Below are 14,669 nucleotides of genomic sequence, written 5' to 3' on the forward strand. Positions count from 1 at the left end.
AGATAAGGAGGCCTGCCAGCGTAACTGGCAGAGCTTTTAACGCATAAGTGTAAGGTCCAGACTTATATGCTAGGTGGGCTGCCGCCAGTCTGATACCATGCTCCTATACAACTTGAAGTCTGTCAAAGAGGCCAGTTGAAGCCTAGTGCTTAATGATGCTTCCGCAGCGATCCACCCAGATCCCATCCCAGCTTCTATATACCATGCTAATAAACTCCTCTGGCCTCTTTAAGGCTGCACGTAGACCTTGGAAGGTCTTCAGCAGCTCCCCCGGGGGCTGGAGCTGTAGGTCTGTGTTGCGCAGGCTGTTGCGTTAGCTCTTAGATGTAACCCAGCCTAGCTCTCGCAGTATCTGGTTGCTATAACCCTTATGCTCTAGTGCCACGCAAGTTAGCCTCAATCCTTAATATCTGTCTGGACTGCGTGATGGTGTTAGTATTGCCTACTAATCTTCTTCGTTATCTCTGCTATATTATATGCCGTCCCACCTGAGCCCTTCGCCTAGGGGAACAAGCCTGGGTAGAGGAACTATATCATCTACATAACCATGACGAGGGCCAGTTAGCCTAGGTCCTTTCTCTTGGATGTAACGCTGAACCTATGCAAGCCTTGCACTACTTCTGGCGTCTCAGACGACAAGCAGACGGTCAGCGTAATCATCAGCATCAGATAGCAGAGCGGGTTGTTAATCTTCTCAGCTAGGCAGTTTATAGCTATTTAGTAGTGGTCTAGCACCTTTATATCCCCCTTGCCTAAGAACGTCGCCTTAGCCTGCTGGAAGCTGGCGAGAATCAGACTGGGGATGTTAGTGAATAGTAAGGGACAGCTGAAGTCGATATGTGGTTAGCATTCCTAGCGCTACGCCTGGTCCCTCGCCGTCCTCTCATGCTTGATCTCCGCCTCCTGTGCTGCACGCTGTAGCGATCCAAGGGGGCTGAAGGGCGCCAGCTGCACTATGGCTTGCCCCCCTAGCCGCACGACGCTTCTCAAAGTGAGCTAGCCGCAGGAAGAGTTAGGCACCCACTTGATACTGGCGGCGAGGAAGCAGCCTGTAATAATAGCGACCTATATCTCTATATTAATCCTATCTGCCGACTTACGACTGTTTATAATAGCGAAGTGAAATGTGAGCAGCTATGTTGCATTCTTAGCTGCAAAGGAGTCCCTCCCCTTCTTACTGCTGATGACCTGCAGGAGTTTAGCGACGAAGTTATGCTGTGTGCGCTGCTTTGAGACGGCAATAGCTACGCGCTTGCTGCTGAGTTGCAACCCCCGACATAGTTGCTGTAGCGCCTTCTATATGAACACGTCGGGCGCCGCCTCCCACGCCGCTATGGTCGTCTCACATGAGGCTATATTTTCTATTATGATAGGTCTACCTAGGTTGCTGCCGCCCTTGTGAAGGTGACGCCTGAGCTGCTATATAATAAAGGTCTTCGTCTATAGGACCTACAGCTTGCGGACGAGCTCCTCAGCGAACGCAGCGACTGCAGTCTTGCTTGCAAACGCATGCTCGCCCAGCTGTGCGAACCAGACGGCACTCTCCTAATAAGATGCGACTTAGGCGCTGTAATGGTGGTGTAGTTCCCAGACGTGCAGAAGCATAGGCCGCCTGGTCCTGGCGGAGTGAGGCTACCAGCCTATGTTGATGACGGCCCCGCCTAAGCCTAGGGCGCTGAGGCTGACCACAGCTAGGTTGAGGAAGGGCTAACCGCCCGCCCATAAGCTCTTAAGCATGCTGAGCGGCCTGAGAACTATCCTCAGGAGGTGTCGCAGATGTCCTGAGAATATATACCCGCCCAGCCGGTCGACAACGGCGACCGCCTCAGAACGCGCTAGGTCGAGCCCCTGCTCGCCGCTGAGGACAAACTGACGCTCTATTTCGTTAAGAACAAGCTCAAACAGCTATAAGTACGCGCATATGATGCGCAGGAAGATCTCAAGTGGCAGCAACTGGAATATATGCACGAACAACTCATGCTCGACAAGGAAGAAGCATATTATTTGGAAGATAGGCCTGATGACAGTCTTAAACGTCCGCTCAGCGCCAGTCATACGCCGCACGTCCAGCAACACAACTTGCTCAAGCTGGAACGCAACCTCCTCAGCCTCAACAGCAACGTCAATCTGCTGACGCTCCCTTGCGAAAGGCTTCAACTCGTTAGGGCTGCAGATGATGCGCAGCAACCGCTTGCGCTTCTCCCTCGCTGCTGACGTCGCTCCAGCATCTGAAGTTGGCACGGTCAGCGCCCCTGTTGCATACCCCTTCATGGCTAATAAGTCATGAGGGCTATAGCGAACGCTTCGCTTGATGTTTGAGTATCCCTAGAAGTAGCTGAACAAGAGGACGTCAGCGCCCTCATTCTAATCGCTTATGTTCCCCTTCATAGCAGCGAAGAGCGAGTTGAGGAATATAGGCAGGCAGTTAGATAACATATTTCTATATACTAGGTGGAACGCTTGCAGGTAGAAAGTGTAGTCGCAGGTGCTTGCAAACTCCTTTGTAAGTATGTTTCTATCAGCAAGCAGACAGTATGTCTCTGAACGGTCAGCCTCAGTAGTTCTGTTGCTGTTGATGCAGACGGCTAGCGTATATGAGACGGCTGTGATGTTTTCCAGTTAGAACTACGTCTCAAGCTCTAATATAAGCTTCTGAAGTCTGTTGTATTTATTGAATATCTGCTGGTACCTTGCGTTGTTGATGCTGCCATAACTGTCGCGCATGCTTCCGTTTGTGTTTGCTGCTCCCTCCGCCTCTGCCCTCCTAGGCCTATTATTAGCTATAGACAGCTGTTCAAGCTGGAGCGTCTCCTTATCGTCGTTGTTGTTATTATCGTCATCTACCCAGCCTCCTCCTGTTTCTTCCCTGTCTTCCTCGTCCTCACTGTCGTCTATAGCGTAGTGCCTCTCCTGCGGCAGGTCGTACAGCTCCTCGCTCACCTCGATCTCAATATTAGCCCTATAGTTATAGGCGTGGAAGGCCGGCTTATGCCTCGCCCAAAACGACGTGGCACTGCTGTGTCGCCCCAACCAGGCTGCCCAGCCCTCTATGAACGCCTCCTAGAAAGCTATCCACCAGTTTAAGCTGATTCGTTAGCTCTCCTAACCGCCAGGCCGCTATAACTGCTGGATGCCCTCGCTAAGGAGCGCCAGGGACTGAAAGACGCTAGTGATATATGAAGCCAGCTTGCAGGCTAATAGTATTAGCATCCCGCTCTTCTCGCCAGCCTGCTTGCGCCTCCGTTGGGCGTCTGCGGTTGATAACAGCAGCTCAGACATCTCTCCAGTCATAAGGTGTATAATAATAAACTAGGTCTTGCGCGTGGACGCCTGCGTAATTCTGAACGTCCGCCTAGTGATGTCGAAGGGGATCCTGCTGATATGCTTCGCCCCGTATAGCGCTGACTACCGCTAGAAGGATATAGTAATATTGTTAAAAATTAGCCTGCTGTGTCTTAATATCAGCCAGCCTAGCTTGCTGACGATGCTGAAGAAGTCAAGATAAAACTGCGGGAAGAACCTATCTGACGGCCTCGCCTAGGTGCACCCCACCCTGCGCGACCTGAAATCAATAGTATGCTTCTCCTGCATCATTTTGAGCGCATCTGTAGACTTAAAGTCCTTCGCTAGCACTCTCTGAATAAAGCAAGCTGCTGTTTCAATAATGCTTACGTATTAAGCATAAGTCAGCTATATACCTGATTATTAAGTTTGGCGTCCTGGTTTAGATATGCTCACCTTAGAGGCGATAGTGACTAGTGGAGTGATCGATCGCCTACTGCTGCGTCTCCCTGCTTATACCTCTCACGCCCCTATCCTCCCCTTCGTTGTCTTCGTCTTCGCTCAGCTATATATCGCCAGGCATATATGTTGCATCCTCGTCAAGGTTATCGCAGAGTTCCTCGTTTGGTAACGAGGGGATAGACATCTTAGGGGTACTGACGCTACTCTACTGCTGTGCTGACTTATAGCTTCTTGCTTCCATGGTTAGCACTTATTATTATCACTCAACACCCTGAGGGCATCTGATTATTTGTATCTGTGCGAAGCTGTTTATTTGCAACACCTATCTCTTCTATGAATTTAGGTATATTACGACAAGACATTATATTCGCCCCTCTCCTGTTGCCCACCTCCTGTGGGATGCTGTACGCGCTGATAGGTATAAGCCGTCTGCGCCCGTCGGAGAGGAAGGGGACGAACAACAAAAAGCCCTGCAGGGCTTATCAGGGGTCTTGTTTCTCTGTGGTTATACGTTCTGAAGAAGATGATTTGTATTTTCTAGCTTGTTTCTGGCGTATTATGACGGCTGTAGATATAACACTGGAGGTGAGGTATAGCAAACAAAAACAAATAGAAACAGATAGAAAGAATATTATAGATATGAAAGCGAGACATAACTGTAGTACTGACTGGAATAGCTCTTGCATAAGTGTGCATAACTTCACGACAGACTAGGTCCACAGCATAGTGATATAGGCCTAGGACCTACCCTTAAGTCACACCTCCTGACCGCTCCTGAGAAATCATTTTCTTCTTGCCTGCAGGCCTGTCTTCTAATGCGGCGTCGGTTTAGAGGTAAGGGTTAGTGTTGTTTTTAGGGGACCTGCTGTTGGAGTCGCAGCTGTTGCTTGCTGTTGCCTGCCACCTGCTGGTTGGCGCGGAGAACCTTTAGACCAAGACAGGTTGTCCTCAGGCGGGGAAGTCTCTGGGCTGCTAGAAGCAATTCCTCATGCCTCTCTCGCGCTGGCGTCTCAAGCAGGCCTCCGCCTCTGTGCTGACAGTGGTAGGCTGAGGTCTCGGGAAGCTGATTCTGGTCTATGCAGCCTGCAGCTATTATCGTTATCATCATCATCATCGTCGTCGCTATTGCTGTCGTTATCCCCTCTGTTATTATCTTTATCGCTATTAGCAGGATGATGCTGAAGTGGTTTGTTTGATGAGACTACGCTGGCTAGGATGATTCCTTACAGCTCGCTTGCGGATGCTGCTAGGACCTTTTCGATCTGCCGCTGGAGGGCAAGAAGTATAATATCCTTCTTTCGTATTGGCTGATCGCTCAGCCGGATGAGATCGGAGCAGAAAGCAGATATAAGCGTTGACACCTAAGCTTCGCGAAGGCATCCCTCAGTAGCGTTCACTGTTTCCCATGCAGGCTGGAGGATATATATCCCATCTTGAGGGTCAACAGTACGCCGGACAACTTATAGGAGGCGTGCCTATAACGCATCCTCAAACCGCTTCCTATATATTGGGTTGTCAACGTGGGTGATTAGGCTGGCGAGGAGGGACTATGCCTCTAGTGTCCAGAAGACTTTAGCGTTGCATCAGGCAAAGTCTAGGACTTGCTGCTAGAGACGTAGTGCTATGTTCGCAGGGAAGCTGCTCAAGTCGCCCCTGGACGAGCTGAGGCTGTTGAGGGCGTCTTCCAGATGCTCTAGCAGCTGCAGCTTGTTCTTTAACTTAGGGTTCACACTTTTGAGTTCGACTGCGCTTGTGCGGTCTACCCAGCTGATGACATGCTGCAGCGCTCAGACGGCAGCCTCTGTCTCCAGCCTCCTGTTGCAGAGGAACTGCTTTAAGTCTTCGAAGCGAAGATCCATCCTGTTCCAGACGGCCTGATAAACCCCCCTGTATATGGCATCGTCCAAGGTCTCTAGGAGGCCGGCCACGCAGCAGTGGCCATTACTGGTGAAGAAGATAGCCTCAACTATATCCTATGTGGTTGATGTCCAGCCTGCGGCCGTCCTGCTGGTCTCCTTGCCACCTTATAGCCCAGATGCCAGACGACTCCAGTCTTCCAGTCTGAGGTGCTGCGTCTTGTCGAGGGGCAGGGCCTTGAGCGTGGCCAGCATGGTCCTCATCGTCGCAAACCAGTATTCGTTAATCTGAAGGCTGGCCATCCACTCGAAGGTGGAGATATTGAAGGTCTCAAGCCCTAAATAGGTCTGGCACCAGCGTGTTGTGATTTCCCTCCACCCTTTATAGTTCCAGAGCGTGACAAGCTGGCGTGTCGGAAAACTCTTCTCGCTGCTGAGATAGAGAGCCTCGATAAGCCTATAGTTAACGGTCACTTGGCTCCCTGGGTTGGAACCTGCTGCGACTGATGCAATTAACACTAGATGGTTCCAGATCTACCTATGATTGTCTGGAAGGCTTAGGTCTCTGCAGTTAACGCGCAGTTTGATGTTGAGGTCTGCGGGGAGATGATCTGTGGGGTTATCAACACTCTTGCGTTCCTGCTGATGTCGAGGCGGAACGAGGCTCACCTTTATCGTACAGCTCATATGTCCACTAGGCGTCAGACTCCAGCGCGCCTATTGCCTTAATGTACTCTCGGAGGGCGCAAAGTTGGTGCTGTCCCGCTATAACCTCCACCTTAGTCTTGTTGATGGAGGACCAGTGGAGGAAGTTTGCTTTGCTGTTGCTGTTGCTATCGCTATCGTCTCAGGCAGCAGCGTCGCCGCCTTCCGTTCTCTGCTGCATCTGATGGACCTCGTCAGCGCCACAGAGGATAAGTAGATGGTTCTCCAGAGCACCACGTTTGAGGCCGCCCTTTATAAATACCTCCGTCAGCTCCTGAACGTAGCCCAGCTCGACACAGCAGTTCCTGCTGGTGCTCTATGTTATATCCAGTATATCGATATGCAGCTTACCGACAGCTAACAGGTAGGGCTTTGCGCGCTCCTGGATCGACTCGCTTTCTCAGAAGGGCATATGCTTCTTTAAGCGGCGTTTCGGCGCCAACTACACCACACCGCCGTCTTCGCTGCCGCCTTTCCGTTTTGTCCCAGCCGCTATGTTGGCCATATCTAAGCTTAGCGTTTTTCGTTTTGTTACTTTTCCTTTGTTAGCAACTGCAAAATAAGTAAGTGAGGAGAGAGAAGCATATAGAGCGCAGCTAATTAAGTTTTCACGTTCTAGGGCTGTTTTCACGTCGCTCAGTCCTAATGGTCGACTCTGGCATTCTAAAGGCGTCAAATATGTCGTAGGCAGATATACTGTCGTTCTCATCTAGGCCTTTCCTAAACCTCCCTTATATGCCTTGTCAGAGGGAGGAGCTGCCACACCTCTCATATTCCTATATAACCCCACCTGTTTCACACGTACTTTCCTTTTGAAGCTGTGTGCCTGTAAACATGCCCACCTGTTCTGTTGTGCGTATATACTACCACTAGAGCTGTCTCCCTGCTGTCTCAACGTAATCTTAATGTCTAGGCTATTATCCCTTTTGGTTTTGGTCACATCAGAAGCCCAGCCCACTAGCTATATACACCTTCTCTATATTCTTCAAGGCTTCTCCATCTTTATTTTGATGATAGCGGTAGGGGATATTGATTTCCCCGTCGTAGCGAACGTCCTCACCAGCGAAGGCAGCCCTGGTTTCTCTGTTGCTACTGATATAAGCATGTCGACTAAGCCCCGGGGGGCTTCTGAGGGCACTGCTGGCTTGCTGGCACTGATATCTCAGCACCTTCCGGTCTACTAATTAATCGCAGCTCTATCTTCTTACCAACATACTCAAGGCTGGCCTGGCCTGCAGATCTCCTATAACATAACATACTGTTGCTCTCTGCTGCTCTACCTCTGTTTATAAGGGATTATAATCTTCTCGTTTGCGTGGAGTGCTGTTTGTCATCCTCGCTGGTTTTGATTAGCTATATATGTTGGGTATTATCCCCTGATGCTATGCTGTGATTAGCGATAACGCATAATGCTGTGCCTCTGCCTGCCTTAACTGCTATGCAGGTGTGATGAGTTTGTTATGCGATAGTAATCATACTGAGCTTGGTCCTGCTGGACGGAAGTGTTTCAAAGGGACTTTGCAGATATACGTTCGAAACTTAGGTGTTATATATATGATTATAGCTGCTGTTACATGCAAAATAGTTCTGGATATGTCGGATGTATTCCTTAGTTCCTAAGTGTTCAGCTGTCTTATACTCAGCATCTCTAACGCATGATGGCGTATAGATGTTTCCAAAATGTTGGCTTGTTGACCTGTTGGGTAGCCAGCTGCGGTGTTTGCATCTTAGGGTTTCATAATGAAGATGTGAAGAAAAGCAGGCAGAAAATTCACTACCGCCTCTTAGCTGTGCCTATACCTACTTCACTGTTCTAATACTAATGTAGACAGGTAGGAACGTACGTCTATAGGTCTTTTGTCATCTCTTTCCTACGTCTGGCGGCCTTATTACTAAATCTCACCTGAAGACCTCGCTCATGCTCTGATAGCATTAAGCTGCGTAGCATATGTCGATACATACCTGCAGCGGTTACATAATCAGAGGGCTTAGGTAATATGAAGAAGGGATGGATGAGACAACAGCAGAAGCCTGACAAGGGGTACCCAGCCATTTGTTTCCAGCTACGCCTCACATCCTATATAACGCTCTTGCTCTCCGGCCAGTAGCTGCAGGATATAGGGCTGTCTATCTATGTCTCGTTATCGCCTCTTCCCTGACTGCTTCGAACGCCCTTTGGCCTATTTTGCCCACGACGAGATATGCACTAGAGATACTATCCGTACTATATCAACCACTTTATAGGTTGTAGCCCTGATAGTGCCTATTCAGGGTCTTCAGACTCAGGCGTGGGCGCTGACGTCGCCCGTCAACTGATGGAAAGCCCCCTCCTTCTCGTCGAGGGGGTAACACGCTCAGCGCCTGCCAGCTAGCTCCGTTTGCCCCATCATTTGCATTCCAAAGCTCCCTTGCTTACGTTATTCAGTACGTCTTTGGAATTTATCGTAAGCAGCTGTTAAGTCGAGGACACGTGTGTGGATCGGATGGATTCTTCTTGTTCTCCTTTTTCCTTTCTATATCATACTGCCCCTCAGTCTTATACTTCTTCTTCTGCCTTTCTGATCCTATATATATTTACCTATATTTATTAGCAGGCTAGTTTCTCCTATAGACTACTACTACTACTACTACTTCCCTCCCATATAGCTGCCACTCCTGCTATAACACAGCTATTACGCTGTGATCAGCCCTGTCCAGCAAGTTCTGTGCAGTCCTTCATCTTTCTTTAGTCGTTTGCTTAGGAAAGGATTTTCTATTCTGGAGAAAGTTATAGCAGGTCTTCTCCATCTGCTATAGAGGTATATTAGTTAGTGCTGCTGCCGCTGACGTATGCTCGGAAGGATAGAAAGCCCTGCGGGGCTTCCTAAGCTATGCTGCGAGGTAATTTCTGCTGCTGAACAATACAGGAAGCCCCGCGGGGCTTCCTAAAGATGTTGATTATGAAATCTGTCCAGCCCGCCAGCAAGCTTACTGGAGAAAGCCCCGCGGGGCTTATGATGAGGAGCATATCCAACATCTGCTGAGCGTGCTGAAGACCGATCACAGAGAGAAAAAGGCCTTTCGGGGGCTCTTGACTGGCTTAATAAGTCCTTCTGCGGACCGTTAAGTCTACGAAAACTGAAAAGCTTGGCGCGGCGTCTCGACGAACCTTAGGTTCCTTTGGCCTACCGGCATACTCCTTCCTGCTGCTCATAGAGAGACGAGGAAGCCCCGCGGGGCTTCTTATTCTATGCTATAACGTAAGCTATTGTGGATCATTATAGGAAGCCCCGCGGGGCTTCCTAAGCTATGCCTTTGAGGTAATTTCTGCTGACTGATAATATATGATAATATAGGAAGCCCTGCGGCGCTTCCTAAAGGATGCTGATTTGGAAACCTTCCCAGCCCGCTGGCGAGCTTACTAGAGAAAGCCCCGCGGGGCTTGTTGAGCTGCTGGTGACTGAGCTACAGTAGCTACTGCTGTGTGTAAGCTACACTACTACTACCTACTGCTACTATACTATGCTATGCTGTAAGGTGGTTTCTGCTAACTATAAAGTATTTTCTATTAAACATCATAGGAAGCCCTGCGGGGCTTCTTAAGGATGCTCCTCATCATGAGGCCCGTCACCTCGCTACTGTCAACCTTACTGAAGATGAAAAGCCCCGCAGGGCTTGCTATTCTATGCTTTAACGTAGGTTAGTTGATCATCATAATAAGCCCCGCAGGGCTTCTTAAATATGTTTACTATAAGACCCTTCCAGCTTGCTAATAAGCTCACTGAAGATGAGAAGCCCCGCGGGGCTTGCTGTTCTGTGCTGTAACATAAGTCGTTTGATTATCATAGTAGTAAGCCCCGCGGGGCTTCTCCATACTAAAACTGAATATACAGGTCTGCCGCTGCTTAATAGGCTTATGGAAATATAGAGCAGCCGCTCTATCTACAGGTGTTCTCAGTTAACAAACTTTATAAGTTGCCTGTCTAGCTCATAAGTAGGCTTGTAGAAGACGGAAGAGAAGCCCCGCGGGGCTTATTGACTAGGCGCGGACGACTTCCGGCTGAATGTGGGGAGGTCGGTCTGTCCATAGGGGAAAAGAAAACATAAAAAGCCCCGCGGGGCTTTCTACTTATATTAGTCAGGAGGGAGATGATGAATTAAATAGCTAGATGATAAAGAACTACTATGTGCTCCTACCTACTTACCTACCTGCCCTGCCCACCCTGCCTACCTAAACAAACCTACCTACCTAAAACCTACCTGCCTCGCGCGGGGTCTGTCCGTCCTAGCCCTAACCCCCCCGACTGGTGCCGTGGGCGGGGGCTACTCATATTTAGACTTACTTTCGTATATTCTCATTCTAACTATAAGACTTTAAATCTAGTTCTTTTTAATAGTTCTAACTATTAGTTTATAGTAGTTCAAACTCTTATTTCAATTATATTTTTATTTAATTCCTTATAAACTTCTCATCTATATCCCTCATTATAGTAAACCTTTCTTTACTTTATATTGTCTCTCACTCTTCTTCTAAAAAACAACTTCAATATTCTATTCTGCTATAACTTTAACTCTCTCTTCCTCTAAATCTACCTTTTTCTATTTCTTTAAACTTATTCCTAAAGTCCTTCGTCTTTCTTCCTTACTATTTCCTATCAGTACAGCTTTTGCGTATTCATTCCATTATAGTCTTAAATACTCTTCTATAATGCTAAGTAAACTTCTGATAATAATATAGTCTTTATTATATTTTGATATCATTCTCTTTTATTATCTTCTCTTACCCTAAGTATATTTCAGTTTCCATTACAGTCTTGACCACGTATTCTATTTCTAAGTATACTTATCTATCTTTCTTTTAACCCTACTACTTAATTCCTCTTAATATCCTATATAATCGTTTTCTTTATAGTTCCTGTCTCACTTTATATTTACTTCTTACTCTAGTTCCTATTAGTTCCTTCTATTAACCTTAGTAGTAATCTTTTTCTCTCTATTCAAAATAACCCCAACCCTTTCATTTTTCTCACCCTAACTCTTTTAACCTTATTCTAAATAACCCTAACTTTTAACCCTATTCTATATAACCCTAACTTTTCTTTCTTTTTACTCCATCTCTTTTTTCTTCTACAAAAAATAACTATAACCCTTTCTTTTTTCTACTACTTTAGTTTTAACCCTAACCTTAAATCTAGTTTTAACTTTCTTATTCTAGTTTACTTAACCCTCTAACCCTAACGTGTTATACGTCTAATATAAGTTTATTACTGCTTTATAATTCTTCTCTATATCTAATTTCCTTCTTATAACTCTACTTACCTTCTTTATTATATAAACCTTTATATTTATTTCTAAACCTTAACTTATATCTATGTAGTTTAAATTCTACTTCATATATATGAAACCTTAATATCGAACTATAGTTTATATATCTCTGTTCTCTATATATAATCTCTTCGTCTAGTTTAACTAATTTGAAGTTGCTATCTTACTTCTAACCCTAATACTTACTCTTCTCTTTTCAAGACATATATCGATAATTTAGAACTCTTACCCTATTTCATATCTAATAATACATCTACCCTAAAACTTTCATCCTCACCCTAAACTCTACTATAAACTCTTAAAGTAACCCTAACCTATAAACTCCTTTATCACCTAAAACAGCTACTTCTCATCCTCCTTTTTAACCTGCTGTATTAAAAGCCAAGTTACTTTATATAAACAGCTACTCTTAACTCCTCCCTATAAAATTCGCCCTCCTAGCTATATATAAAAAACATCCTAACTATTTCTTCCCTCTTCTGCAACCTGCACTCCTTCAGCAGCTATCTGCTCTTTGAGTATGCCGCCCTACACCACCTCGGGAAGCCTTGCTATACTGGCTGCGAACACCTTGATCAGCATACTTCCTAGTTAGCACGCTTATCCCTCTACCCAGTGGAACCGCCCGCCATCCTCTGCCTCGCCTTCCCACTGCTTATAAAACTCCTGCGGAATCCTGCAGTTAAAGCAGCTGGAGAACCGCTCAAGACGTCTCCTGCTGAAGATCTCCCGCTCCGCAGTCCTTATACCTTGCTGCGCCTATATCCACTCCATCTCTTCCTTCCTCAGGCACCTGGGAAACTTATGCCTGTTGTTATCCCTTGCCCTGAAACATAACGCGCACCTCCTGCGTTGCTGGTGAAGCTGCGCGAGAAACGCTTCTATATCGCCAGCCTTGCCTATCTTCTCCATCCTAACCCTCTATTAGTCCAGCTTCGCATGCCTGTCTAGCCCTAGAAACTCCGCCCAGCCTGCTTCGCTATCCTCGCTAATATAGTTGAGAATAAACCCTAGCTCCAGCCCTTTTCTATACCTGCGGCAGACGTTACAGACTTCTTCGTTATCCTTGCAACTAGAGCGGTTGCTTCTCCTATCTATCACTCGGTTGAGAATGATCCGCCTATATTCGTCGCTAGCGAGATACTCTTCTACTGCCGCCTCCCGTTATAGACTGCTGCTGCTGCTGCTGCTGCTGCAGCAGCATATAACAACTGATGCGCTCAGCTGCCTGTTGCAACCTGCCCGCCCACTCTCCTGCATAAATCGCTGGAGTCCTATTGGTATGTCAGCATAGATCACAAGCCGCACGTCTGGGATGTTAATGCTTAGTCTTAGTGCGTTCGTTACAACCATGACGCCCTCAGCCCTGTTGCTTTAACGCCACACCTCAAGCCAAGCCGCCTTGCCCTCAGTTGAGTCGATATTGCTGAAGAATATAGCGCACCCTAGCGCTAACCCTAGACGCTCCACCTGCTTGATCGACATGGCGTACATAACAGCCTTGCCTCGCCTGCTGCCAGCCAGAAGCTTATTCACCTACTGGACTGCTACCTAGCATATCTTAGCCTCAACTGCGTTAAGTTTCGCCAGCTCTATGTTATCTTCGTCTTATTCTGCGCTACTGACGCCACTGACGCCCTCCACACTAGCCCTCTCGCTTACTGTGACGACAGAGTATCAGATGTTCTTGCGCGTCGTCGCCGTTTAGAACATCCTCACCCAGCTGGCCTCCAGTTGTATAGCGTAGAAGAATGCTGCTTTGTCTGTTAGCGCGAGCGTCGCCGTTAAGCATATCGTCTGTACGCCGAACTTGCGGATCGCCTCTCTGAGCTCTCTGAGCTGTGGCTGGAAGCTCTGTGATCCTTTGAGCATGACGTGGCATTCGTCCATAACGACGCAGTCTAGCGCCTGCCTCCCTTCTAGCTGTGCGATAAAGTCTCTGAATCCCTTTGTGACGGCCGACTTAGGTGTGACGAAGATGATGGACGCCGCCTGGTTGTTCTTGCGGCTTTGCCACACGTGCGAAGTGATCCCCGCCTTGACGTATCGCCTATATAGATCTGTCTGCAGCGCCACCAGCAGCATCACAACCACTGTCACTCCGTCTGGCGAGCAGAATGCTGGCAGCATGAACAAGACGCTCTTGCTACCGCCCGTCCCTATCACCTGCATGATCAGCATATGCCTGCTGGTGATGGCAAGCATTGCTTCTCTCTGGTTTCCACAGAATATCGCTAAGTCGTCCCCCGTCATCTGCTGCAGCTGGCCCTCTAAGTTAATTCTCCTCAGCTTCTCAAATCGTTGGAGCCTAGCTGCAAGCTGTAGCCTTTTGTATGCCTCCGTCTTTTTCCTCTTGCAGCCTGCAGAACCCTATTTCAACTCTGAATCCTCAGCCCTAAAGCCTAGAAACCTATGCTACTAACGGCTGACTCAGCAGAACTATTGCTGCCTCGCTGTGAGACTGCTGCCGAACTGCATAAGCTCTCGCGTGTAGATCATGCCTGCTATCCGCATGCTGTGCCCCGCCTGCAAGTCCCACAGGCTGTCCTCAACCTCGTCTGTCCCCTCTTCTGATCCCACGCTAGCGTTATCTCCGCCTAGCTGTCCGAACGACTTATTTAAGTAGCAGTTAGTGATGCTGATAGCGATATGTCGCTATATGCTTATGTTGACCTAGCATCCCAGCAGTCTTATGCTGGTCTGCTGCATAATCTGCTGCGCTCTGTCTGTCGTCTATGTTTGCTCCTCTTTCTATATCTAGTCGCCTACACTTATGCTCTTATCACTAGCCTCATCTTTATTTATACTGTGATTATTACTATCCCTGATATCTATATTATTGCCACTTTGCTCTTCTGATCCTGCTGCTGCGCTGCTGGCTTCTGAGTCCCTCTGCTGGATGATATCGTCTGCCTATATGAACGCGCTGTACCTGCTGGCCTCATGCATGATGCCCTGCACCTCCTGCCAGAACAGCAAGATAAGCTAAAGATACTATATGATAAGCTTGCTAACCTCCCTCAGGAGATATCAGTAGATCACCTTCGCCTGCCTGGTCGT

At 47.8% G+C, this 14,669-nt stretch overlaps 3 protein-coding genes across 3 annotated transcripts; all 3 read right to left on the reverse strand.

Moving 5' to 3' along the window:
- Window positions 1-1,905: 1,905 nt before the first annotated feature.
- CGCA056_v014946 (uncharacterized protein) lies at window positions 1,906-2,271 on the reverse strand (the record flags this gene model as incomplete). The annotated part of the gene is made up of 1 exon (XM_037330188.1): window positions 1,906-2,271. One exon carries the CDS (start codon window positions 2,269-2,271, stop codon window positions 1,906-1,908), a length of 366 nt encoding a protein of 121 aa, XP_037171393.1.
- Window positions 2,272-2,632: 361 nt separating this feature from the next.
- CGCA056_v014947 (uncharacterized protein) lies at window positions 2,633-3,594 on the reverse strand (the record flags this gene model as incomplete). The annotated part of the gene is made up of 3 exons (XM_037330189.1): window positions 2,633-2,639; window positions 2,690-3,060; window positions 3,553-3,594. The coding sequence occupies 3 exons, from the start codon at window positions 3,592-3,594 to the stop codon at window positions 2,633-2,635; spliced, it is 420 nt and encodes a 139-aa protein (XP_037171392.1).
- A 9,719-nt stretch (window positions 3,595-13,313) lies between these two features.
- On the reverse strand, window positions 13,314-13,814 carry RECQL3-0 (ATP-dependent DNA helicase Q-like 3; the record flags this gene model as incomplete). The annotated part of the gene is made up of 1 exon (XM_037330190.1): window positions 13,314-13,814. One exon carries the CDS (start codon window positions 13,812-13,814, stop codon window positions 13,314-13,316), a length of 501 nt encoding a protein of 166 aa, XP_037171394.1.
- Between the last annotated feature and the right edge of the window lie 855 nt (window positions 13,815-14,669).

Source organism: Colletotrichum aenigma, assembly GCF_013390185.1.
Source record: "Colletotrichum aenigma strain Cg56 chromosome Unknown KSG_Cg56_contig11, whole genome shotgun sequence".
NCBI lineage: Eukaryota > Fungi > Ascomycota > Sordariomycetes > Glomerellales > Glomerellaceae > Colletotrichum > Colletotrichum aenigma.